The following is a 26,318-nucleotide window of genomic DNA, read 5'->3' as shown; positions in this document are numbered from 1 at the left end:
GGCCCCACACACTCCACCTGCTCCTCGTGCAGGCCCTGCCTCGCAGAGGTGAACCCACTTGCCCAGCTGCAGAAATCCAGGCACCTAGCCTATGCAGGCCCACAAGTTGCCCGAGGGCTTGTTGTTGGGTGGGGCCAATCGCTAGGGCAGGCTGCTTGCTGTGGGTGAGGTTAAATTAAATCAGTGCTATAGTGGGTGGCGCAGACCCTGGGCTGAGAGGTATATCAGCACACCTGTAGCAGGTCACAACAATGGATGCCGACAACATCTCAGTCCCTGGAGAGGTCTCACCTCTCACCGAGCTGCACCCAGGGCCTATCTGATGAGCCTCTTTTCACCAAATGACTGTGCACCTTTCTTTCTGGTGATTTTTGGTTGCTCTCAGAAAAGGGTGAATTTGTGTGTTGGCCCTTTAAGAGCTGGGTTTTTTTTGTTTTTTTTCCCCTTACGCACAGCTTTTCTGGGAGTATTCGCTGTTGATGTTAGTAGCCAGGAACGCCAGATATTATGACACTCCTTTCAGTTGTGCTGGGTCCAAAGAATGGTTATAGCAGCAACGCTCCCCTGCTCAGATCCCCCACTCCTCCAGGGAAGGCTGCGTACCTTAGGATTGCTCCCAGGCGCCCATGAAGCGCTGCAACTTGCAAAGGTGGCTTTTTTTCTCTCCAAAAGGGAATTTCTGTTTCTTCCACCTCAGTCAGGACTGTCATGTGTTGCCTCTTATCCAGTTTTCTGTTCTCTCTCAGGAGTAATTGTTCCAAGAGTTGTTGTAAGTCTGTTGTGTCCAAGGGAGGAGGTGAGTTCAGAGTCTGCCTAGGCTGCCATCTTGAAACCAATCCTGTTTAGTCCTTTTTATTTTTATTAATACTTTTTTTTTTTTGCCAAGGAAGATTCACCCTGAGCTAACATCTGTGCTAATCTTCCCCTATTTAGTATGTGGGTCGCCGCCACACCATGGCCACCGATGAGTGGTGTAGGTCTGCGCCCAGGAACCAAACCCAGGCTGCTGAAGCAGAGAATGCCGAATTTAACCACTAGGCCATGGGGCCGGCCCCCTGTTTAGTCCTTTTTAAAGGGAGGGAGGTGTATTAAGAAGCAGGCCCCACCATCCATCAATGAAGAGAATTGGTATATGGAGAAAGTCTGTGACTGATACATGAAAGGAAGAAAAAACCTGCCAAAATTTCCTTTGTAAGTTACTATTTCAAATGAAGTACACAACTCTGAACAGAACAGAGCTTAAGGCAAAATAGGTAATATGGAGATCTGGGCCTTTATTTTGAAATTAATAAAATGTGGTTGATTATACAAAGGCCCAAATTAAGTGTAATTATCAATTAAGTTCATTTTATGACTCAATCATATAGAACAGATAATACAGAAAAACGCCCATACAATATTTTGGTGAAGATATATTAATGTGGTGATTGGCAGTATTAGATTTAATCTGGAAAAACAACATGGGGTTGAAACCAAAAGAGGACAGATTTTTAAAAAAAATTCTCACAGTTAGAAATACAACTGCTTTAAAAACTCACTAAACTCACCATTGATCATGTTTTCAGTACTACTATTCATGCCTAAGTGTCTATAAGCAAAGACAGACGATATGCCTGGATTCTGTATTTCTTTTCTTTATTTGTTTTCTTCTATTGTTTAACAAGAGTCAAGAGGAGACACACAGTTTCTATAAGGCAGATCCCTTGGCTAATGAACACTAAAAATAATGCCATGCCTGGTTGGATGTGACGTACAGATCTGTGGTGGCAGAAGTAAAGAGGGAAACCTCAGCTCCTCAGAAAAACTGGCTTTTCTTCAAAGATAGGGCACCCTGACTTGTGATCATTCTTGGAAGAAATCTGCATCAGTAGCCAGCTCAGTTACAATAGCTGGTGGGCAAGTATTAGACACAGAGGACTCTTTTATATCCAAAAAACATGAGAAGTTACATTATTAGTTTTTCTGTAAATGTATAACAAGGTTGGTTAATCCTGGATAGAAGAGGAAATGTATACTATCAGACTTTTACTTTAGGACAGAAGGTTCCAAATTTAGCTGCTTCAAAATCACCTGGGAAGCTTATTTAAAACACAGCTGCTTAAGCTCCAACCCAAACCTTAGATCAAAATCTCTGCATTTTCAAAAAACTCCCTATCCAACATATCCTGATGATTCTATGTCCCACAAAGCTTGAGAATTGCTGCTCTCAAGGTCAGTGCTAGGATGTCTTATGTTGCAAATCATTAACATTTCTGATGTCTGATGTCCACTACTCACGTGTAAACCTTAAGAACAAAATCCTTTTCTTCCTTTAATTCTGTGAGTGAGTGTAGGACATCCAGGATGCTTAGGACCGCACAGCCATATGGTCGCCGGTAGTGGAGGTGAGCAGGACCCTTCTTTGAGTCATTCAGGAGCATCCGGCCTGGGGCACAGTAGAAAACACCAGTCAGATTGTGAACTCCATACTCCTCTTCAGCATCACCTGATTGTCATCATCATCCAAGGATGCCAGATCTATATGCACCTGAGAGATCCTCTAAATTGGAAGACTAATTTAGGACTGAAGGGAGCCATCCAAAGATGCAAGGATATTTATGTGGAGGAATGCCAAACAGGCTTTTGGCCAGGGCTCTTCCCCTGCACCACTTTCAATCAACCATCCTTATTACCTATCTCAACACCAACAGTCCATTTATTAATCATATGAGAATAAAACAGTGGTTTCATGAATTTCTTAGAAAAACTAGTGTGCTAACAGTTAAAATTCTTAGGCATACTAAAGATACAAAGTTTAGTGTTTTCGCTGCCAGGTAAACACCACGTATGCACGATAAGGAGGACAATGTGTTATTCTTCTAACCAAATTCTGCTGCAAAAGCTGCTCCTAAACCACTGCGGGAGCGAAAGCAGTCTCAGAAAGTGGATGCAAGCTTGCTTTTCCTGCTTACCAAGGCTGTGCCCACAGTGGTAATGGGACTTGCAAATACAAAGCTGGAACCTCAACAAATGCTTTATTAGGTACAGCAAAATAAAAAACAAAAGTACAGAAAAATAGTTGTTTTGTTGGCAAAGCATTAAAAAATACTCTTTGACAAAAATGTACAAGATATGCCAGAACCCAAACATATTGAGGAAGACTTGGTTAGTCATAGCTCTCCAAATTATGTCATAAACTTGAAATAAGGCTGGGCAAAGCAACCACAGAACAGTAGCAAAAATCACTTTTTTCATCTTGAGTGGGGTAGATGTGAGATACCATTCATCTACTGCAGTAAGTACAGTAACTCTAATTTTGTAGAAACTAGCATAGATACATATTTTTGGATACAAAACACAGCAAAGGCCATTCATCACCTGTTAAATTGGTAACCCTGGCAACCTGCTATAAGATCTCAGAGGTGGAGCGCTGGTACAGAGGCAGGGTATTGTGATGGAGAGAATGTCAAATAGCAGGCCACTTGAAATAAAGAGTTTGGGTCCAAAATCAAATAGCAAGTGGAAGATTTCAAGTGAAAAAAACACTTTCATTCATTTATATCAAACTCAGCTACCACAGCAGCTGAGCTTAAGGAAGAGCTCTAATACGAGCTGGATTCTACTCCTGAGACCTGACATAACAGGTAAGGGGGCTAGAGAGAAGACAAAGCTCATACATAGTAGATACTTATCCCAAGTCGGGCTGGTCTTAGTCATGTGAATGGATAAGGAGGACAGTACCTATTCGTATCACATGTGCAACTATATATAAATCTCTCTTCATATCTTTGCTGCTCAGATCCTAAGAGAAGAGAAAAAATAAGTAAATTAAGGTAATGAATACACAGAAAATAATTAAAATTTCATTTTGAATCTCATAATGGTTTGCTCTTGTCACTTTTAGCATATGTTATAGGTGGCGGAGGGGGATTAAAGTACATGCAATGAAAGTTTGGATATCTTACATGCCTGTGGAAGTTTATTTTATTGACAATATTTTTCCAGCTCTTTTTTAGAACTAACAAATATCTACAAGTGTTCTCACATTAGAAATCTTCATATTGCCCTACCCATGTTTATTCTAACATCACATGAAAACACCTTATAACAAAAGAAATGTTCAATGCAGAAAAAAGTGAGAAAATACCAAAAAGCTCATTAACGACTGAAATTCTAAAAGTTTATTCCTTACTAATTTTACATTTATTCCATTGCCCACAAATGATTTTTTTGTGTGTGTGTGTGAGGAAGATCAGCCCTGAGCTAACATCCGTGCTAATCCTCCTCTTTTTGCTGAGGAAGACGGGCTCTGAGCTAACATCTATTGCCAACCCTCCTCCTTTTTTTTGCCCCAAAGCCCCAGTAGATAGTTGTATGTCATAGTTGCACATCCTGCTAGTTGCTGTATGTGGGACTCGGCCTCAGCATGGCCAGAGAAGTGGTGTGTCGGTGCGCGCCCAGGATCCGAACCCGGGCTGCCAGTAGCGGAGCGCATGCACTTAACCGCTAAGCCACAGGGCCGGCCCCACAAATGATTATTACACACTAGATATGTTCCCCTGAAAAGAGATTAATTTGGTCTAGTGAAACCTCAACAAATAGGGAGCAAAAGATCTTAAGTGAAAAAAATGCATTCATTTACATCAAACTCAGCTATCACAGCAGCTTAGTTTAATTTGATCTCCACTTCTAAATTTAGATATGTATCATTTGTGCTGAAGTATAAAGCTGAAAACAATTTTATCTGGAAAATGTTAGGGGCTTTCTTTAAGTAAACAAATCTGATCCAGAATCAGAAACTTTTAAAACTAGGGTTTTGAAAAGAATTGTATACATTAAATTATTTGTTTAGAACATATTTTGAAATAAAATGTTTATGAGTATGTATTTATACTTTATTTAACACGTTGTACTTAAGTAACACAACTTTCTGGTTTTTTTGTGAGGAAGATTAGCCCTGAGCTAACATCTGTCGCCAATCCTCCTCTTTTTTTTTTTGCTGAGGAAGACTGGCCCTGGGCTAACATTCGTGTCCATCTTTCTCCAGTTTATATGGGACGCCGCCACAGCACGGCTTGACAAGCTGTGTGTCAGTGTGCGCCCAGGATCTGAACCCTGGGCCCCGGCAGCGGAGTGCGCACACTTAACCACTACGCCACTGGGCCAGCCCCTAAAACTTCCTTTAACATATATTCTGTTTCAAACTTTTCACCAGGTTATCAACTCGCTGCTCACTCCCAGCCATTGTTGTGAATATGGAGTAACCTCTGTCCTCAATGAGACAGGTTCCCATGATTTCCCTTTTGCTTCTAGGAAAAGTTCCCTTAGTTCCATTTCCTTCCAATCTTTCATTTTCTGATTGGTTCCAGATGCTTCTCTCTCTTCAATAAAGCAGGAAGAGGGACAATCAAGTGGCAGTCACGATTTTGAATGAGCTTTGAGATCGAGTCCCCATGTTTGCTTTATTTTTATACCCTGTTGCAGGGTTAGGACTAGGGTGAGACAAGGAAGGCACGTAAGGTGCAAAATTTAAGGAGGTCTCACTCTCAGGATCCTGTGGTTTGCTTGTCTCACCTTAGTCCCAGCTCTGCCCTCTAGAGTGGTCCTGAACATATAAAAGCAAAGGAGATATTAAAAAGTAATGGGTAATGGTAAAATTGAAACTTTTAGATTCTAGATGGTTATTTCACCAAATACTTGATGGAATAATGAAATATGCTTACAATAAAATAGGTTACAAAATAATTTAACATAAATTGGTATCTCTGGAATCACAAAGATGTATTTTTACATGAAAATTGTCTTTTGATATTGAAAAAGGATGTTTCAGGCTCCATTTAACTAATTCCTTTAATTTAGAAATGGAATTTAAAATGATATCCTTAAAATAGCACTGTATTTTGAAACTTATTAAGATGGGCTACTAAATAACAAATAGAAATTGAAAAGCAGATTACCATTTTTATGTGCTTTTTGGGATTGAAACATGCCTATTACTGAAGGATATTGAAATGTTGGACACATTTCAAAGTGAAATGGTTCCTTCTACATACTTGGATTGTGTTAATCCAAACTATCAAAGACCAGTACAATTATCAATCCCAATATACCTAGAGAATTCAAGCCAGTTACCAAAGCTGACCAAACACTAATCAGATGGATTGTATACAAGAGCACGGGACCTCTTCCTTGGCTCTGTGTGAGTGAATAAAAGGATGAAGCCTTAAATATAACTTATGGTATTTTCCAAGTGGCTGGGTAGGGGCTCTTTCTGACCATGTTGTACATGGTACCTAGAACTCTCTGTGGTATTTATTTGAGGTCAATAAATATAAGATGATAATAATCAGTGCAAGAAAATATTTTCAGTAAAATTATTATTTGTGAGTCCCACTTAATTTCAACGTCAAATTTCAATGTAAAAGCTATCTTATTAAATATAAGTGCACAGTTAAACACAGTTACCATAGAGTTACTAAACAAAAACTCTTCAAGACTAAGTACCAAGTGTGGCTATCTATGTTACAATAATCACGAGACTTGTAAACTAAGATGGGAAGAGGGGTGACTCACCCACCAATCATCTGGTGAGCACGGTTTGAATTTAGATTTACTTACTGGATCGTACCCTCTAGTCCTACATAACTAGAAGCTGGTTCCCAACTACATGGTGGGTAGACAGGGCAGTGATTCAGGGCTCAGCATCTTAGACTCAGTTACTGATGTTCCACGTGAAACATGGAAAAGTCAATTTACTTCCCTGTGCCGGGACTGCCCTTTTTCTGTAGAGATAACGGAACTTACAAATACAAAACAAAGCCAATTTATTCATACTTAGGCTGCAGAAAAGGAGGCAATATTATAATACATGATGTTATTACACAAATAATCAAGTTCATTCTTTTAAAGATTTTTATTTATTTATTTTTTCCCCCCAAAGCCCCAGTAGATAGTTGTATGTCATAGCTGCACATCTTTCTAGTTGCTGTATGTGGGACGTGGCCTCAGCATGGCCGGAGAAGCGGTGCATTGATGTGCGCCTGGGATCTGAACCCGGGCTGCCAGCAGCGGAGCACGCGCACTCAACCGCTAAGCCACAGGGCCTCAAGTTCATTCTTAATTCCAAGAAATCACTACCTAAAATTCTATCTTGAAATGTGGAAGAGTATAAATAAATATAGAAAATAGAATGCCAACTAACACAGGGAAAACAGCACAAATTTATTTTCTGAGTTGGTCACACAACTATAATAAAAAATAAACGTATATTTGTTTATTTATGTAACAAATTGTTATTGAGGACTTAGTATCTGCCAGGTACTGTGTGTGAGACACTAGATACCTAGTAATGAGTAGATACACAGACATGCTCTCACATGCTCATACACACAGCCATTGTTTATCATTTGAAAGTCAGCAAAATCCTCACTGTATTAGACATTCATAAATATGAAACACCTCCTTCTTGGATAAAATCCTTCCTGCACAGGAAGCTCTGAAATCTAACAAGGTTAGAAAAAACCAGGCTTTGCAGAGAACAAGGTTGTGCCACGGATAATGTGACTGTCTGTAATGTAGCTCTGAAGTCTGTTTGAGTAATCCTGCAAAACTGCTCAGTTTGTATGGTCCCCTTTTCCTGATGCTAGGTAAGCTAACAGGCTGGCACTGACCACAGCTGTGGCTGCATTTTCTTGCATTTACTCTGAAACTTTGTAACACGTCTATACCAACATGGAAAATTCTTTTAGCCCAAAGGAGGAACTCATGTCTTAGATAAAACAAGATAAAAACAAGTTCCACCAAAATTATTATTTCATATAGCTTAAAGTAAAACATGAAAATCCTGGCTAAGACAATCTTGTTCAAAAATCTTGTGTGCTTTGTAAAAATTCCTCAAATCACTTTTGGGATCTTTTTTAAAAAAATCCAGGGCTGTACTGGAAAGGAAACTACAGAAGTGGCATTTTTAGCAGCCTTGCGCCTTCTCATTGTGGCAGAATAAGAGTACATTATGGGGGCTGACCCGGTGGTGCAAGAGGTAAAGTGCATGATCTCCGCTGCGGCGGCCCGGGGTTTGCCAGTTCGGATCCCGGGTGCGCACTGACGCACTGCTTGTCAAGCCATGCTGTGGCGGCGTCCCATATAAAGTAGAGGAAGATGGGCACGGGTGTTAGCTTGGGGCTGATCTTCCTCACAAAAAAAAAAAGAGTACATTATGAGTGTTGGGAGCATATCTGATTTATAAAGTTGGAGCTACAGCTTAGGCTTCTGGGCCCATACAGATAATTAAAATGCTGCATAATGAAAATTTTGATTTACTGTAATTACATTCAAATATCATCATAATTAAGTTCATTTTTCAAGAGACAAGGTCTGCACTCATCATATTCAAGGATAGCACATGCACACAGCTCTGTTCCCACAAAGCCAAAGAGCAAGGAACCAACAATTCTTTTGCTGCTTTAACCAAATAATACCAGAGAACCAGGATCTAGAAAAACCTCCTAAGGTCACTGAGACATTCTAAACAGACGAGTGTCTCATTTCTTTCTAATTCTGTTTCAGAAAGGTGGCCCCAGGGAACTACCTCAGTGTTTAGGTACTCTCACTTCAGAAGCTCTCACCCAATACTCTAACTTAAATCCCATTAACGGCAATTTGGACTCTTTCTCTTGTTCTTTTTCTATTAAAGAGAGAGCGTTGATCCTCCCAGACTAAACCATCTCAACTCCCTTAACTTTCATCATGGGTCTGCTTTTTCTGCTATCTTTCTGCATTATCTTCTAAACTTTGAATGCTGAGCTCAAAGATGGACAAAACATCATTTCAGCTTAGCTAAATTTATAAATCTTTCTGTACTTCTGGAGCATTTTCAATAAAAGCTATCCCTGTGAAAGTGGTTTCTGATTCTGCAGTAATATCATTTGAGGTTTTGGAAGACAAAATTGTAGTAAACGAACAAAAAGTCAGGTAAACAAATCCAATTTTATCTTTCAGAGAAAGTCACGTATCAGATCCCAAGATAAATCCCATTTGTGTTTAAGAAGCCCACTGTAAATTTTGAGACACCTGACTCTCACACATCAATTGCGCAACTCACACAAGGGCAGCATTGTGAGACTATCACACCTCCCTGCACTCAACAGGTCTTGATGTATCTCAATATCAATGAAGCAGATCAAAAAATTCACGATAGTCAAAACTGGTTTAAAATTGTGACACAGTCCTGTTTTCTTCTTCAGCAAATAAATTAACTCAAATAAATAGTTTTTTAACTCAGTAGAAAAAATTTAGTAAATCAGAATCAACATGAAGAATACACAAGGCAATGTGGTACTGTGAGGCTTAGCACTTTCCCATAAGCAGATTACCAAGCCTTTTCTGGGTTGATGAATCCATGATCTCAGAGACCATGAGTAACAGCATGGTTTTTCAGAAAAAACTAAAGTACAGATCATAGCAGGCAAGACCCTCTGTTTAGTACTTGAAAGATAAGAACTATTTAGTTTTCTCTTTTTATATGCACTCACTAAAAAACTGCAAAGCTGTAAATTTTGTGGATCCCTTGACAGAAACTATACTTACACATCAGAAAAATTCCCAGTGGCCTTGAATAAGAACAGTAAGAAAGACTTTTCTCAGTGTCTATTATATTAAATAGCTTATAAAACCTACATCAGTAAAAGGTACTTGATTATATTTCTTTAATAAAAAATTCAATTAAAAACTGTAGCTAATTTCAGTTTTCTTTAAATATTTCACTAAAACCTGATAGAAACATAAATCAAGTGCTATTCTCCCCAGTGTGTGGGGAAATAAGAATAAATGCTCATTTCCAGGGTGAAAATATCCACAGAGCAGGCCCCTGGTTAGAGTCAACAGCAGAGAAGGGAAAGAGAATTTGCACATACGGTAAAGAGGGCACACATTCGTTCTATCTTCTCTGGGTTCCTTGGCCCACCGTTCTTGTTCAGTCTCACCAAAAACCGCTCACTGAAATGTAGGAGAGAGAGAGAGAAAAATGTAAGGGACCACATGCTCTAGAACAAATAAAAAAGTCATTTACAGAGAAACCCTAAACACTTTCAGAACAGCTCACAGTGACAAGCAAGGCCAAAAATACATGTCTAGTGGCAGGACACTATTTTTCTTGCCAAGCAACATGCAACAGACACTACAAACTGCTTGATAGGTGTTGCTGTTTACTTGCTGACTGTGGCTCTTACCTCCCTAAAGTTGTGTGCTCCCTGAGGGCAGCAATGAAGATTGTGTCTTATATTTTTCCCAAATACCCCTAAAGCTCCAGGCATAATGCTAAGCCCATAATAAGCATATACATTCTTTGATGTGAACACTCAGATCATAAAAATATTCATCATACTGGATCCAAAAGAATCTATATTATCCAATTTACATCTTCCTATATCACTCTCAAGAATAATTTTAGGGCTAAGAAAAAAATGTTACAGGGACTTAAGAAAAATTTGGGTGAAAAGTCAAAGAGAAATAATGTATTATAACTAAAGCCACAACCAGAATAGGGCCATTAAAATATTTTATTCCCCAAACAACATAATTTAATTCCTGAAGCAAATTATTGGACTAAAAAACCTTAGAAATAGTGTTTGCAACACCTGAAGAAATGTCTCCTTGCTCTCTCATCTCCTTCCTGCCCCTGCCCAGGATCTCATTCCCATCTCTTCATCCCAAGGTTCCCTACCAACTGTAACAGGAAAACTGAGCCATGGCAAAGACAAAGTATGTGATTCTAAAAATAATTTACTTCTCCCAGTCATATACTCACTCCATATATGTAGTATCAGTAACAGGGCCAATATTAAAATATTGTACTAGAATTATAAGATATGTTATAATATCAACTGCACAGTTTGTTCATGTATTCATTTGTTCATTCAGTCAACAAACAGTCATGAAGTTCTGTGTGCTAAACATGGGAATACAAATGCGAACAAGATATACACAAGGTACTTTTCTTCATAGAGCTCACAGTCCTGGTAGGCAGTTAAATATGCAGACATAAAGCTCAGAAAAGATTTGGGCCAGATATAAATTTGAGATTCTTCAGCCAGGGGATGAGATGGGAATAAGGAAGGAATGTGCATAAAACGAGAAGAAAAAAGGGCTTTGGTCAGAATCTTGAGGGACATTGATATTTAAGAAATAGGCAAAAGAAGAAGAACTATTAAAGTAGACACATAGGGACAAATAGGAAAACAGAAGAAAAATAAAGAGGATGGTGGGATGCTCTATTAGTCAAGGGAAGAAAGTGTCCGAAAGAGAAGGGAGGGAGGGATCAGTGAGGTCTAAGGCCACTGAGAGGTACATGAGACAAAGACAAAACAGTGTCCACTGGATGTCAGAACAGAGATTACTGATGATTCTTGCAAGAACCGTTTTAACGGAATGGTAGAGAAAGAATCCAATGAGGACTAAGAAGTGAGGAAGCAGAAATAGTGAGTCTAGACCACTCTTTAAAGAACGGCTGTGAAGAGGTAGAAGTGATGAACTTTTAGTTAATGGGCATGCTGGGTTGAGGGAGGTCTTTGTTAAAAGATGGCATAACCCACATGTATATACTCAATTAACTTTCAATAAAGGTATCAAAATTCAATAAGGGAGCATAGTAGTTTCAACAAATGGCACTGAATAATCCTTATGAAAAAAACTGAGCCTTGATCCTTGACTACAAAAAAACTAACTTGATCCTTGCCTAAAAAAATTAAAAATACATAGGGAGTTTTCATTATTTATTGATTACTTATTATTTTCTCTTATTAAAAATTTAAGTTAGAAGATAGCTGGAAAAAAAACGACTTTTCATGAAAAATTTGTGTCTTTCATGCAATCAACTAGATTATTCCAATCATCCAGAGAACTCTGTAAAACTGCTTTTATTTTAGGCTCTACTGTTATCACTAGCACCAGAATGAACCTGTTAACAAAAAACAAAGTAAAACACACACACACACACACACACACACACACACACACGTTAACTTGAATGTATCACAGATCTAAATATAAGAAGAAAACACAGGAAAAAAATGAAGACAGGTACACCTTTGTATATTTTGTTTACATCTGTACTTCCATATTTAGCAGACAAAAGAAAAATCTTTGTGATCTCAGATATTAAGCAAATATAATGAATCACAACCTATGATAAACTGGACTTTATCAAAATTAAAATCGCCTTTTCTTTGAAAGACACTGCCAAGAAAATGAAAAGATGAGCTACAGACTGGGAGAAAATATTTAAAAACACTCATCTAAGAAAGGATTGTATTGACAACATATAAAGAACTCGCAGAACTCAGTAATAAGTAACAACTCAATTAAAAAATGGACAAAAGACTTAAACAGACCCTTCACCAAATAATATACAGGGATGATAAATAAGCTCAAGAAAATATCATTAATCATTAGAGAAATGCAAATTAAAAGCACAGTGAGATACCACTACACATGTACCAGAATGGCTAAAATTAAATACACCAAGGATTGGTGAGAAATGTAGAGCAACTAGAACTCTCATAAACTGTTGAGGGGAATGCAAAATGGTGTAGCCATTTTGGAAAATAGCCTAACAAGTTTCATATAAAGTTAAACATACACTTACTATATAACACAACAATTCTACTTCTAGATATTCAATCAGGAGAAATGAAAACATAGGCCTACACAAAGACCTGTATGTGAACGTTTATATCAGTTTTATCCCTAATAGCTAGAAACTGTAAAGAACCTAAAAGGACATCAGGAGATGGATAATGGAATTCATACAATGGTACAACCATACAATGGACTATTACTTTACGATAAAACGAAAAAACTACTGAGATGTATAATAATATGGATGAGTTTCAAAAGTATTATGCTAAGTGAAAGAACCCAATCATAAAAGATCATATACTGTATGTCTCCATTATACTACATTCTAGAAAAAGCAAAACTATAGGGACAGAAATGAGATCAAGAGTTGCCAGGGCTGAGGAAGGAGGGCAGGGATTGACCGCAAAGGTGCATGAGGGAACTTTCTGAAAAGATGAAATGTTCTATTTCTTGACTATGGTGGTGCTTTCATAACTATAGATTTGTCAAAACTCACTGATGTTAAACTTATGCATTAAACAAGGGGAATTTTACCATATGTAAATTACAGTTCATCAAACCTAACTTCAAAAAAAGACAGGATACAGCTACGAACATTTACGTCTACTGGGACAATGCTTGTAGAAGGGGAGATGTTGAAGACAGAAGAGATAGAGAAAATAATTGGTAAAGGTAAAAGAGGTTTCCACCTCCCCAGAGAACTGAGAGAATTAAAGAAATAGTAAAGGAGGAAACGATAGATGTAGACACAAATAAGTTTGTAGTTTTAGTAATGGAAAGTTGAGGCTTATCAGAAAAATAGGAAATAAGAACATCAAAGTAAAGTTAAAAAAAAAAAAAAAGACATCCAGAAACAGGAAAAATTCTCAAGACCATCTGAAAGAAAATATACCAAGGGAAAGTAGAAATGATGGTTGTCATAGGGACAAGTGGAAAGGTAGCAAAAAAGGAAATTTGGTTGAGTCAATGCTCTCTCCAAAGTATAATCTTGAAATTTTACAAATTCTCCATCTCCTTCACTACCACTAGACTAGGCCACCACTGGACTCTAACTGGGATTATTATAACAGCTTCCCAGCTGATCTCTCTACTTCCCTTTTTGCCTCTTTATAACTCATTCTTCAGAGAGATTGATTCTTCTCAAATATGAATCAGATCACACCACTTTCCATCTTAAAACCTTTTCCTATGGTTAACGATTTTTTCATACAAGGGTGTCAAGACACTTCAATGAAGGAAAGAATAATATTTTCAACAAATGGTGCTGGGGCAATTGAATATCCACAAAAAAAAGAATGAAGTTGGACCTCTATTTTACACCATTTATAAAAATTAACTAAAAATGAATAATAAATATAAATATATGAGTGAAAACTATAAAACTCTTAGAAGAAAACATAAGCATATTCATGACCTTAGATTATGCAATAGTTTCTTAGAACACTAAAAGTACAAGTAATGAAAGAAAAAATAGATAAGTTGGACTTCATCAAAATTAAAAACTTCTATGCTTCAAAGGACAACATCAAGCAGGGGAAAGACAATCCAGAGAATGGCAGAAAATATCTGCAAATAATATATCTGATAAGGGACTTGTATCTAGAATATATAAAGAACTCTTACAACTCAATTATAAAAGGACTTGAATGGATATTTCTCCAAAGAAGATAAACAAATGGCCAATGAGGACATGAAAAGATGTTCAACACCATTAGCCATTAGGGAAATGCAAATTGAAACCACAATGAAAGTAATACTTCACTTCCACTAGAATGGCTTTAATCAGAAAGACAGATAACGACAAGTGTTGACAAGGAAGTGGAGAAAGTGGAATCATCATATACTGCTGGTGGGAATGTAAAATGGTGCAGTCACTTTGGAAAACAGTTTGGCGGTTCCTCAAAACGTTAAACATAGTTTAATATATGATCCAGCAATTCTACTCCTAAGTATATATTGAAGAGAAATGAAAAAATGGCCACACAAAAACCTGTACATGAAGGTTCATAGCAGCATTATTAATAATAGCCAAAAGGTGAAAACAATCAAAATACCCATCAACAAATGAATGGATAAATAAAACATGGTAGGTATATCCATACAACGGAATACTATTCATCCATAAAAGCAATGATGTATTGATACATGCTACAATGTTGATAAACCTCAAAATCATTATGCTGAGTGATAGAAGCCAGTCACAGAAGACCACATATTGTATGATCTCCTTTATAGGAAATGTCCAGAATAGACAAGTCTATAGAGACAGAAAATACATTAGTGGTTGTCTAGAGGCCAGGAGCTTAGGAGGAAATAGGGTGACTTCTAAAGGGTATGAAGTTTCTTTTCGGGATGATGAAAATGTTCTAAAATTGTGGTAATAATTTCACAACTCCAATATACAAAATGCCATTGAATTGTACCTTTTGAATGGATGAATTCTATGGTATGTGAATTATATCTCATAAAGCTGTTGCAAGAAACAAACAGCAAAAACAACAACAAACCTTTTCATGGCTTACTCTTGCTCTCAGATAAAATAAAAATCAGATCTCCAAGATCTGCAAGGCCTTGTGTGGAACATTTGGCATATCTTTACAGCTCCATCTCACAGGAGCCTTTCTTGTTTACTACTCTCCATACACACTGGTCTCCTAGATGTAAGTTTCTTGAACAAGTCAAGCTCATTCTTGCCTTGGGACCTTTTGCATGTGCTGTTACCTCTGCCTGAAATGCTGTTCTTTCAGCCCAAGTGGCTTAGCTCAAATGCCAGTTTCCCAGAGAAGCCAGGTCTGATGATGTCAGCAAAAGCAATATTCTTCCTCCCCTCCCCATTACCCTCTCTCTGCTTTACAACACTTGGCACACACTAATTATTTTCTTTATCTTTCTCTTACATGAGAGAATAAGCTCCCTAAGAACAAGGACCTTTGTTCACTTCTATATTTTTAGTACTTCCAAGAGCTTAACATATAAATAGGTGCTCAGTAAATGTTTAATGAATAAAACTGGAAATTCCCTGAAGAACTGCTGTGTGGTGTGTGGAAGCACGCTGACGAAAGTCACCATAAATTGAACAGGTAGCATCACCATCATACTATGCAGAAACACTATTGAGCTAATAGAGAGCAATCTTGTCAGAACAAGTCAGCTTTCTAACTTGGTGGCCAAGGACTGAGAAGCATCAAGTATGTTGTGGCACACAGAGTCTCCCAGCTGCTCACTAAAATCCACGTTCTCTGTTTCTTCTTGGGCTGCCAGCTAGACCACACTTCTCAGCTTCCCTTGCAGCTGGGTGCAGCCACGTGAGTTCTAGACATAAATGTGGATGGAAGTGATGTGTGCTATTTCCAGGCTTAGCCCTAAAAACCTTTTACATGTGTACCTTCATGTTCTTTCCCATTTCAGATGTGTGGAGTGGAAATGACCCTCAGGGCAACCTTGAGGCCATGTATTGGTGATGGCAGAGTACCCATTAGTCTGACTCCCTGAATGACTGTGTGGATGAGGACCATCCTACTTACTGCAAATTCACCTACCCAGTGATGTTATATAAGCAAGAAATACACTTCTATTTTGTTTGAGTCATTATACATTTTTCTATTTGTTACAGCAGTTGATCTAGCCTAACTACTACACATACATTCATATAACAACCACCCAATTACCTATTAACTTGATATGAGTATAAAAACAATTTTAGGAAGTTTATGTTTTTCAAGAGAATTTATGATTACTTTGTACTCTTCTTTGGAAGGAAGAAATGCAACTGCTCTCACCATCTCACCATTCACTCTCTGTGAATCTCTTAAGGGCAGACATCCATCAAGTGGGCTATCGTTTGGAGCTCCTAGATACCCACAGAGAGGGGTGCTATTTGGAGGAGATACATCAAGCTCTGGTCCAAAGATAAAAGGGTAAATAAAGAAAACTCCTGGGTAGACAGGGTTGCTGGCCCTATCAGAACCCAAGAACTTCTTTTTCTCCTTAATAGTGAAAGAAGGCCCCTAAGGCAGTTCTCACAGTGCCTGCTCAAGTGTCACATTGCCTAATTTTTCATGCTTCTGGTTTTACTTGGCCTTCTTCACAATTTGTGAAACTCACAATAACTGTTTTTTCATTTCAAAGGGCTTTAGGTATACATCTAAGTATTTCCTGTTTTGCTAGCTTCTCCAGTGGGTATGATAAATAAATGCTGCTTTCTGTTAACATTCAAACCATTTGAAGGCAAATATCTATCCAATGTTTCCTGATTTGGCAACAGCTATTCTGCAAAAGAAGTGGTCAAACATTGTTGGGAAATACTGCATTAAACACAGTTAGAAAGCGTCTACCCTCTAGGACTTTTCAGAGGCTTAAAATGTTGTCGTGTGTTTTAAGTACCAACAGAACAGGTGACATTTGACGCCACAGCCCACTTCTGTGTAAGGTGGTGAAGTGTGCGAACCAAGTTTGATAAATGCTGATTGAATCTATTCGCCAACTAGAGCTACAGCAACTACTCATATTTCCCAAAGGTGTGAAAGGAACTGTGGCCAAAAGAGTAAAATTTATTCATGAGATTTTACAAACATTCACAGTTCTATATGAGTGTAACAGGTTAGTTGTTCTCTTAGATAATGTGAGAAAACTCTAATTCTTTCAGGAGAAAAAAAGAGATAGTGTTAAATTCTTACTCTTCAATAAGCAATGTTATAAGAGAACTGCTCTAGATTTAGTTGTCTTTATGATAAGCTATGCATGAACAGTATATGAAGGTACATTGATTTCACTGAACAAGTGTTTATAAATGAATTCATAATTTGAATCTGTGACAAGTTTAATAGTGTCTTAATTTTAAGATCACTTACTTTGAGAGTTCTAATTCATACACTTTACGCAGTTCTCCATTGATGGTAATTCATGCCATCCCTACAGCAAATGTTCAGTGACTACCAATAAGGTGCTGTCCAAGTGCTGAGGCAGAGACAGAGTCTCTGATCCTCAGGGAGCGTACCCTGAAGACTGTTTTGGAAATATAAGCACACTCCTCAAATAAATTCAAAGGAATTCTCTCACCTCTTTCAATTTAACATTCATGTTTCTCATTTGGTCCTCTGTGGAGAAGGATGCCAACTTCTTAGCATCTCTTTCATGATACACTCCCAGGAGCTTAAAAACAGGCAAGTAGCCCCAAGGCCATACTACTCAGATCAGGAAATGTCTAATATTTCCTCACAGATTCATTTTCGAGTTTAGATCACTTGGCTGTATTTCTCAAACTCTTCAGCTTTTCCTACTTCATTCTAAAGCATGGAGAGCAAAAACACATAAAGCAGTTTCATGAAGACAAATCAGTGCTGTGGTTTTCAAATTTATTTTTGGTAACAGGTTTTCCCTTCTTTTCAACAAAACCTTACGCTGCTCACCAACATATAAAAAATTTAAGAGGCTATGTCAAGATGGTGGTGCCAGCGGACTCTGAACTCACCTCCTCCCACAGATACAACAAATTTACAACAACTCTTGGAACAATTATCCCTAAGAGAGAACTGAAAACTGGATACAAAGAACCCCCGCAACAAGGGACACTGCTGACTGAGGTGCACGAGACAGAAATTCCTTTCTGGATAGAAAAAAAGCTACCTTCACAAGCTGCAGCGCTTCACGGCCACCCAGGAGCAATCCTAAGGTACGCCTCCATCCCTGGAGGAGTGGGGGATCACAGCAGGGGAGCCTTACTGCTATAAGCAGCTTTTGGACTCAGCACAACCGAGACAAGTATCATAATATCTGGCTTTGCCGGCTACTAACAACAACGGGGAATACCCCCATAAAAACTACTGGACATAAGAGGGGAAAAAGCCAGCTCTTAAAGGGCCAACACACAAATTCACCCATTTCAGACAGCAACCTAAAATCGGCAGAAAGAAAGGTGCACAGTCCTTTGCTGAAAAGAGACTCACTTAATAGGCTCTGGGTGCAACTTAGTGAGAGGTAAGACCTCTCTAGGGACTGAGACATTGGCGGGAGTCATTGCTGTGACCTAGTATAGGTGTGATGACACAGTCGCTGGCAGATGCCATTGGAGTTCTTCCACTGGCCTCTCAGCCCAGGATCGGCCCCACCCCCTAGAGCACCAATTTACTCCAGCTCACCCAGAGCAGGCAGCCTGCCCTAGGGACTGGCCCCACCCAATAGTAAGTCCCCAAGAAACTTGTGGGCCTGCACAGGCGGGGAGCCTGGATCCCCTGCAGCCAGGTGAGTGGATTCACCTCTGCGGGGCAAAGAGTACGCGAGGAGTGGGTGGAGTGTCTGGGGCATTGGTGGAGCGTGTGGGGCCTCTGCAGTGGGACAACTGGGTCCACTTCAGGGGGTTAGTGTACACGCACAGGGAAGGACTGTGTTGACGCTGTGTGTAGCCCTGTGGTCAGAAGGGCCTGCCAGCTGCAGAAGGCTTGTGTCTCTCAAAAAGCCACATAGAGGATCGGCCCCAACCTCCAAAGCCTGAAACAAATGGGTGCTCCCACGCCTGGGGCCGGTCCCACTCAGCTACAATCCTGAAGGAGCTGACAATAGCCTTGCAAGCTAGAGGCCTAGAGCAACTGTAAGCCCCAGAGACTAGCAACCAGCCACAGTGGGGCTCTACTCACTTAACAGAAAAACTACAACAGGAATGTGCTATTAGACCTGGCAGCCAACTGTGCTGGGGCTCCCCACACCTGAAAGAGTGACTGAAGGGTCCGTAGCAGCCGTGTTCAGCTGAGCATTACAACCAGACGGCGAGGGGGACAACTCAGCCTCCCTGGGCACCTCCAGCAAGAACAACCTTGCTACAACAGAAGGACACATGTAGCCCACAAAGGGGACACTCCTGTAACATTTGGTACTGGTGACGAGAGGGAAGCACACAGCCGAGCCTCATAAAGCACCTCTTACATCAGGTCACCTCTCCAAGATCAGGAGATGTAGCTGACCTACCTAATACATAGATACAAGCACAGAAAAAGAACAAAACGAGGAGGCAAGGGAATATGTTCCAAGTAAGGGAACAGGACAAAACCCCAGAGAAAGAACTAAATGAAACAGAAATGAGCAATCTACCTGACACAGAGTTCAAACAAAGAGTAATAAGGATGCTGACTGATCTTGGGAGAAGAATGGATGAACTCAGTGAGAACATCAGCAAAGAAATGGAAAATATAAAGAATAACCAATCAAAAATGAAGAATACAATATTGGAAAGGAAAAATTCGCTAGAGGGACTCAAAAGCAGAGGAGATGGTACCGAAGAATGGATCAGCAAGCTGGACCAAAGACTAGAGGAAATCACCCAAGCTGAACAGGTAAAAGAAAAGAGAATTAAAAAGAGGAGGATGGTCTAAGGGACCTATGGGACAACATCAAGCACACTAACATCCGTGTTATAGGTGTCCCAGAAGGAGAAGAGAGAGACAAAGGGGCAGAGAATCTATTTGAAGAAATAATAGCTGAAAACTTTCCTAACCTAAGGAAGGAAACAGATGTCCAGGTACAGGAAGCACAGAGAGCACCAAACAAGGTAAACCCAAAGAGGCCCACACTGAGACACATTATAATTAAAATGACAAGAATTAAAGATAAAGAGAGAATCCTAAAAGCCTCAAGAGAAAGGCAACAAGTTATATACAAAGGAAACCCCATAAGGCTATCAGCTGACTTCTCAGCAGAAATCTTACAAGCTAGAAGACAGTGCCATGATATATTTAAAGTGCTGAAAGGAAAAAACCTACAGCCAAGAATACTCTACCTGGCAAGGTTATCATTCAGAAGGGAAGGAGAGATAAAGAGTTTCCCAGATGAGCAAAAACTAAAGGAGTTTATCACCAAGAAACCAGTCCTACAAGAAATGCTAAAGGGACTTACTTAAGGGGGAAAGAGAAGGCCACAGATAGGAAAAAATTATCTATTTCCATGATAAGAGGGTAATGGATACAAAAACACAAACGAGTTTAGATGTGATATCAAAAACATAAAATGTGGGAGGAGGGGAATAAAAGAGTAGAGCTTTTAGAAAGAGGTCAAACTAAAGAGACCATCAACTTAATATAGATTGCTGTATACAGGTTATTATATATGAACCTCATGGTAATCACAAACCAGAAACCTATAATAAATACACAAAAAACTAAGAGAAAGGAACCCAAACAGAATACTAAAGAAAGCCGTCAAACCACAAGGGAAGAGAGCAAGAGAACAAGAAAGGAACAGAGAAGAACTACTAAAACACCCAGAAGAAAAGTAAAAAAATGGCAAATAAGTACATACTTATCAATAGCTACTTCAAATGTCAATGGACTAAATGCCCCAATCAAAGGGCATAGGGTGGCTGATTGGATAAACAAACAAGACCCATATATATATGCTGCATACAAGAGACACACTTCAGACCTAAAGACACTCACAAACTGAAAGTGAAGGCATGGAGAAAGATACTCCACGCAAATGGCAATGAAAAGAAAGCTAGGGTCGCGAAACTTGTATCAGACAAAATAGACTTTAAAACAAAACCCGTAAACAAGAGACAAAGAAGGGCACTACATAATGACAAAGGGAACAATATCCCAACAAGAGGGTATAACACTTGTAAATATCTGTGCACCCAACATAGGAGCACCTAAATATATAAAGCAGTTACTAACAGACATAAGAGGAGAAATACGCAGTAACGCAATAATAGTAGGGGACTTGAACACTCCACTGACACCAATGGATAGATCATCCAAACAGAAGATCAGTAAGGAAACACTGGCCTTAAACGACACACCAGACCAGACGGACCTAGTAGATATGCAGAACATTCCATCCCCAAACCGAAGAATACACATTCTTTTCAAATGCACATGGAACATTCTCCAGGATTGATCACATATTAGGCCACAAAACAAGTCTCAGTAAATTTAAGAAGACTGAAATAATACCAGGTATCTTTTCTGACCACAACGGTATGAGACTAGAAATCAGCTACAGGAAGATAATCAGAAAAGCCACAAAAATGTGGAGATTAAACAAAATGCTACTGAACACTGACTGGGTCAATGAGGAAATCAAAGGAGAAATCAAAAAATACCTGGAGACAAATGAAAATGAAAATACGACATCCCAGAATTTATGGGATACGGCAAAAGCGGTTCTAAGAGGGAAGTTTATAGCAACAGAGGCCTACCTCAACAAACAAGAAAAATCTCAAATAAACAATCTAACAGTGCACCTAAAGGAACTGGAAAAAGAACAACAAACAAAGCCCCAAATCAGTAGAAGGAGGGAAATAATAAAAATCAGAGCAGAAATAAATAAAATAGGGACTTAAAAAACATAGAAAACATCAGTGAAACCAAGAGCTGGGTCTTTGAAGATTAAAAAGTTGACCAACCTTTAGCTAGACTCACCGAGAAAAAAAGAGAGAAGGCTCAAATAAGTAAAATCAGAAGTGAAAGGGGAGAAATTACAACGGACACCTCAGAAATACAAAAGATTAAAAGAGAATACTATGAAAGGCGATATGCCAACAAACTGGATAATCTAGAAGAAACGGATAAATTCTTAGAATCATACAACCTTCCAAAACTGAATCAAGAAGAAGTAGAGAATTTGAATAGACCAATCACCAGTAAGGAGATTGAAACAACAATCAAAAACCTCCCCCAAAATAAAAGTCCAGGACCAGACGGCTTCCCTGGTGAAATCTACCAAACATTCAAAGAAGACTTAATACTTATCCTTCTCAAACTCTTCCGAAAAATTGAAGAGGAGGGACGCTTCCTAACTCATTCTATGAAGCCAACATTACCCTGATACCAAAAACAGACAAGGACAACACAAAAAAAAGAAAATTACAGGCCAATATCGCTGATGAACTTTGATGCAAAAATCCTAGCAAATTGCTAGCAAATTGAATACAACAATACCCATTAAAAAGATCAGACATCGTGATCAGGCGGGATTTATTCCAAGGATGCAGGGATGGTTCAGCATCCTCAAATCAATCAACGTGATACACCACATTAACAAAAGAAAGAATAAAAATCACACAATCGTCTCAACAGATGTAGAGAAGGCATCTGACAAGACACAGCATCCATTTATGATAAAAACCCTAAATAAAATGGGTACAGAAGGAAAGTACCTCGACATAATAAAGGCCATAGATGACACACCCACAGCTAATATCATTCTCAATGGTGAGAAACTGAAAGCTGTCCCTCTAAGAACAAGAACCAGACAAGGATGCCCACTGTCACCACTCCTACTTAACACAGTATTGGAAGTCCTAGCCAGAGCAATCAGGCAAGAAAAAGAAATAAAAGGGATCCACATTGGAAAGGAAGAAGTGAAACTGTCACTATTTGTAGATGACGTGATTTTATATATGGAAAACCCTAAAGAATCCACCAAACGACTTGTAGAAATAATAAATGAATACGGTGAAGTTGCAGGATACAAAATCAACATACAAAAATCAGCTGCGTTTCTATACACTAACGATTTAAGTAGCAGAGAGAGAAATTAAGAATACAATCCCATTTACACTTGCAACAAAAAGAATAAAACACCTAGGAATAAACTTAACCACAAAGGTGAAAGATCTGTACACTGAAAACTATAAACCATTGTTGAAAGAAATTGAAGAAGACACAAAGAAACGGACAGATATTCCGTGCTCTTGGATTGTAAGAATTAACATAGTTAAAATGTCCATACTTCCTAAAGCAATCTGTAGATATAACGCAATCCCTATCAAAGTTCCCATGACATTTTCACAGAAAACAGAACGAAGAATCCTAAAATGTGTATGGAACAACAAAAGACCCCAAATAGCAAAAGGCATCCTGAGAAAAAAGAACAAAGCTGGAAGTTGCATACTCCCTGATGTCAAAATATACTACAAAGCTATAGTAACCAAAACAGCATGGTACTGGCACAAAAACAGACACATAGATCAAGATAACAGCATCGAGAGCCCAGAAATAAATCCACACATCTATGGACAGCTAATTTTTGACAAGGGAGCCAAGACCATACAATGGAGAAAGGAAAGTCTCTTCAGTAAATGGTGTTCGGAAAACTGGACAGCCACGTGCAAAAGAATGAAAGCAGACCATTATCTTACACCATAGACAAAAATTAACTCAAAATGGATTAAAGATTTGAATGTAAGGCCTGAAATCATGAAACTTCTAGAAGAAAACATAGGCAGTACGCTCTTTTGACACTGGTCTTAGCAGCATCTTTTCAAGTACCGTGTCTGACCGGGCAAGGGAAACAACAGAAAAAATAAACAAATGGGACTACATCAAACTAAAAAGCTGCTGCACAGCAAAGGAAACCGTCAACAAAATGAAAAGACAACCTAACAACTGTGAGAAGATATTTGCAAACCAGGTATCTGATAAAGCGTTAATATCCAAAATATAAAGAACTCATACATCTCAACAACAAAAAAACTAACAACCCAGTTAAAAAATGGGCAAAGGACCTGAACAGACATTTCTCCAAAGAAGGTATACAGATGGCCAACAGGCACATGAAAAGATGTTCAACATCAGTAACTATCAGGGAAATGCAGATCAAAACTACAATGAGATATCACCTCACTCTCGTCAGAATCGCTATAATTAACAAGACAGGAAACAACAAGCGTTGAAGAGGACGTGGAGAGAAGGGAACTCTCATACACTGCTGGTGGAGTGCAAACTGGTGCAGCCACTATAGAAAACAGTATGGGGATTCCTCAAAAAATTAAGAATAGAACTGCCATACGATCCAGCTATTCCATTGCTGGGCTTTTATCCAAAGAACATGAAAACACAAATGGGTAAAGATACACGCACCCCTGTTCACTGCAGCATTATTCACAATAGCCGAGACTTGGAAGCAACCTAGGTGCCCATCAAGGGATAAATGGATAAAGAAGATGTGCTATATATACACAATGGAACACTACTTAGCCATAAAAAATGATGAAACCCGGCCATTTGTGACAACATGGATGGACCTTGAGGGTATAATGCTAAGCAAAGTAAGTCAGAGGGAGAAAGTCAAATACCATATGATCTCACTCATAAGTAGAAGATAAAAACAACAACAAACAATCACATAGAGACAGAGATTGGATTGGTGGTTACCAGGCGGGAGGCGGCGGGGAAGGCAAAAGAGGTGATTAGGCACATGTGTGTGGTGATAGATTGTAATTAGTCTTTGAGTGGTGAACATGATGTAATCTACACAGAAATCGAAATATAATGATGTACACCTAAAATTTATATAAAGTTATAAACCAATGTTACCACAATGAAAAAAAATTAATCTCACAGACATCTAATTTTTATTTATTTATTTTTTTCCCCCAAAGCCCCAGTAGATAGTTGTATGTCATAGTTGCACAGCCTTCTAGTTGCTGTATGTGGGACGCGGCCTCAGCATGGCCAGAGAAGCGGTGCGTCGGTGTGCGCCCGGGATCTGAACCCGGGCCGCCAGCAGCGGAGCGCGCGCACTTAACTGCTAAGCCACCGGGCCGGCCCTCACCGACATCTAAACTATAAAATTTTGATAATGTAAAAGAAAAAATTTAAAGACAGAGCTACTTTGGTTGAATCACAGATGGGGAAGGCGGCGGGGGCAGGGGCAGGAATCCTCCCTACTTAGGCCTCTCTCTTAACCATCAACTGTCCCTGAACACTTAAGGGCTCCAAAGAACATTTTTATAACTACTAGTACAATTCAAGGGTTCTTTTCAGCTTTCCTCTCTCCTTTTTATTCATTTGACAAACATTCATGAACTCCTACCTTGTTCCACAAACTGAGCTAGATGCTCGGAATACAGAAATGAAATGGTCCCTATTCTCAACATTCCGAGTCTATTGGAAGAGAGACATACATAAACCAAAAATTGCAACACAATGTGAAAATGCTATAATAGCATAGAAAGGGGCTGACAGGCTCTCCTGGGATGAGGGTAGGCTGCCTAAATGAGATACTAGAACAGATTCCTACAATATTGCTAGGGTTCTGGTATTTGGTAAAGCGTGTTAGAGATGAAGAGAAGGGGATTCTAGAAGGAGAGTGCTCCAGGTACAGACTTTCTGAAGTAGGAGGCAGCTTGATGGCAGGGAAGCTCAGAGCCTGAGTTAAGAGGCCAGTTGAGAGCATGGTCAAAGGTGTTATGCAACACAGAATGGACAAATCCGCAGTGTGAACTTACATGTGAGCGTGCTCCAAATTCGGCTATCATCAAGAATTTCTGGAAGCTTATTAAAAATGCAGATTCCTGGGCCCCATCCCAGATCTTCTGGATCAGAATCTGTAGAAGAGAGAACTCCTGGAGGGAGTCCAAGAATCTGTTTTTTTAAAAAGGTCTTGGTTGTTAGGATTAGGAAGTCTGGAAAACCCTATTATGGGCCTTATGAGAAGCAGTGTTGATCTCTTACGTCTTTAGAATGATCACTTGGGCTGCAGTGCAGAAGGCAGGTTAGTAATATAGAAAATACTCAAAAGACAACTGCAGTAGCCCCAGAAAGCTATGATACAGTTTTGGGACTGAAGAGACGCCAACGGATGTGAGATATATTTAGGAGACATAGCTGACCAGATTTAGCAGTTGATTGGATGTAGTATTGCCAATCAGAGAAGATACGAGGGAGGAAGATATAAAGTTCAGATTTACCATACTGAATTTGAGGCCTCTGTGG

The 26,318-nt window shown here is 39.1% G+C and overlaps 1 protein-coding gene across 9 annotated transcripts in view; it reads right to left on the bottom strand.

Moving 5' to 3' along the window:
* DOCK3 (dedicator of cytokinesis 3) overlaps positions 1-26,318 on the bottom strand; it is a 448,733-nt gene that overhangs the window by 144,181 nt on the left and 278,234 nt on the right. For all 9 annotated transcript variants that reach the window (XM_087431091.1, XM_087431098.1, XM_087431092.1 and 6 more), the window contains 3 exons: positions 9,891-9,972; positions 3,721-3,781; positions 2,278-2,425 (listed from right to left, as the gene is read on the bottom strand). In XM_087431091.1, coding sequence (XP_087287217.1) covers positions 2,278-2,425; positions 3,721-3,781; positions 9,891-9,972 — 291 coding nt within the window. The remainder of the gene's footprint in view (positions 1-2,277; positions 2,426-3,720; positions 3,782-9,890; positions 9,973-26,318) is intronic.

This window comes from Ceratotherium simum, chromosome 5 (genome assembly GCF_057802395.1).
Source record: "Ceratotherium simum simum isolate JZ-2026a chromosome 5, ASM5780239v1, whole genome shotgun sequence".
Classification (NCBI taxonomy): Eukaryota; Metazoa; Chordata; class Mammalia; order Perissodactyla; family Rhinocerotidae; genus Ceratotherium; species Ceratotherium simum.
The sequence above is the reverse complement of the archived record's forward strand: the minus strand, read 5'-3'. Positions and strand labels throughout refer to the sequence as shown.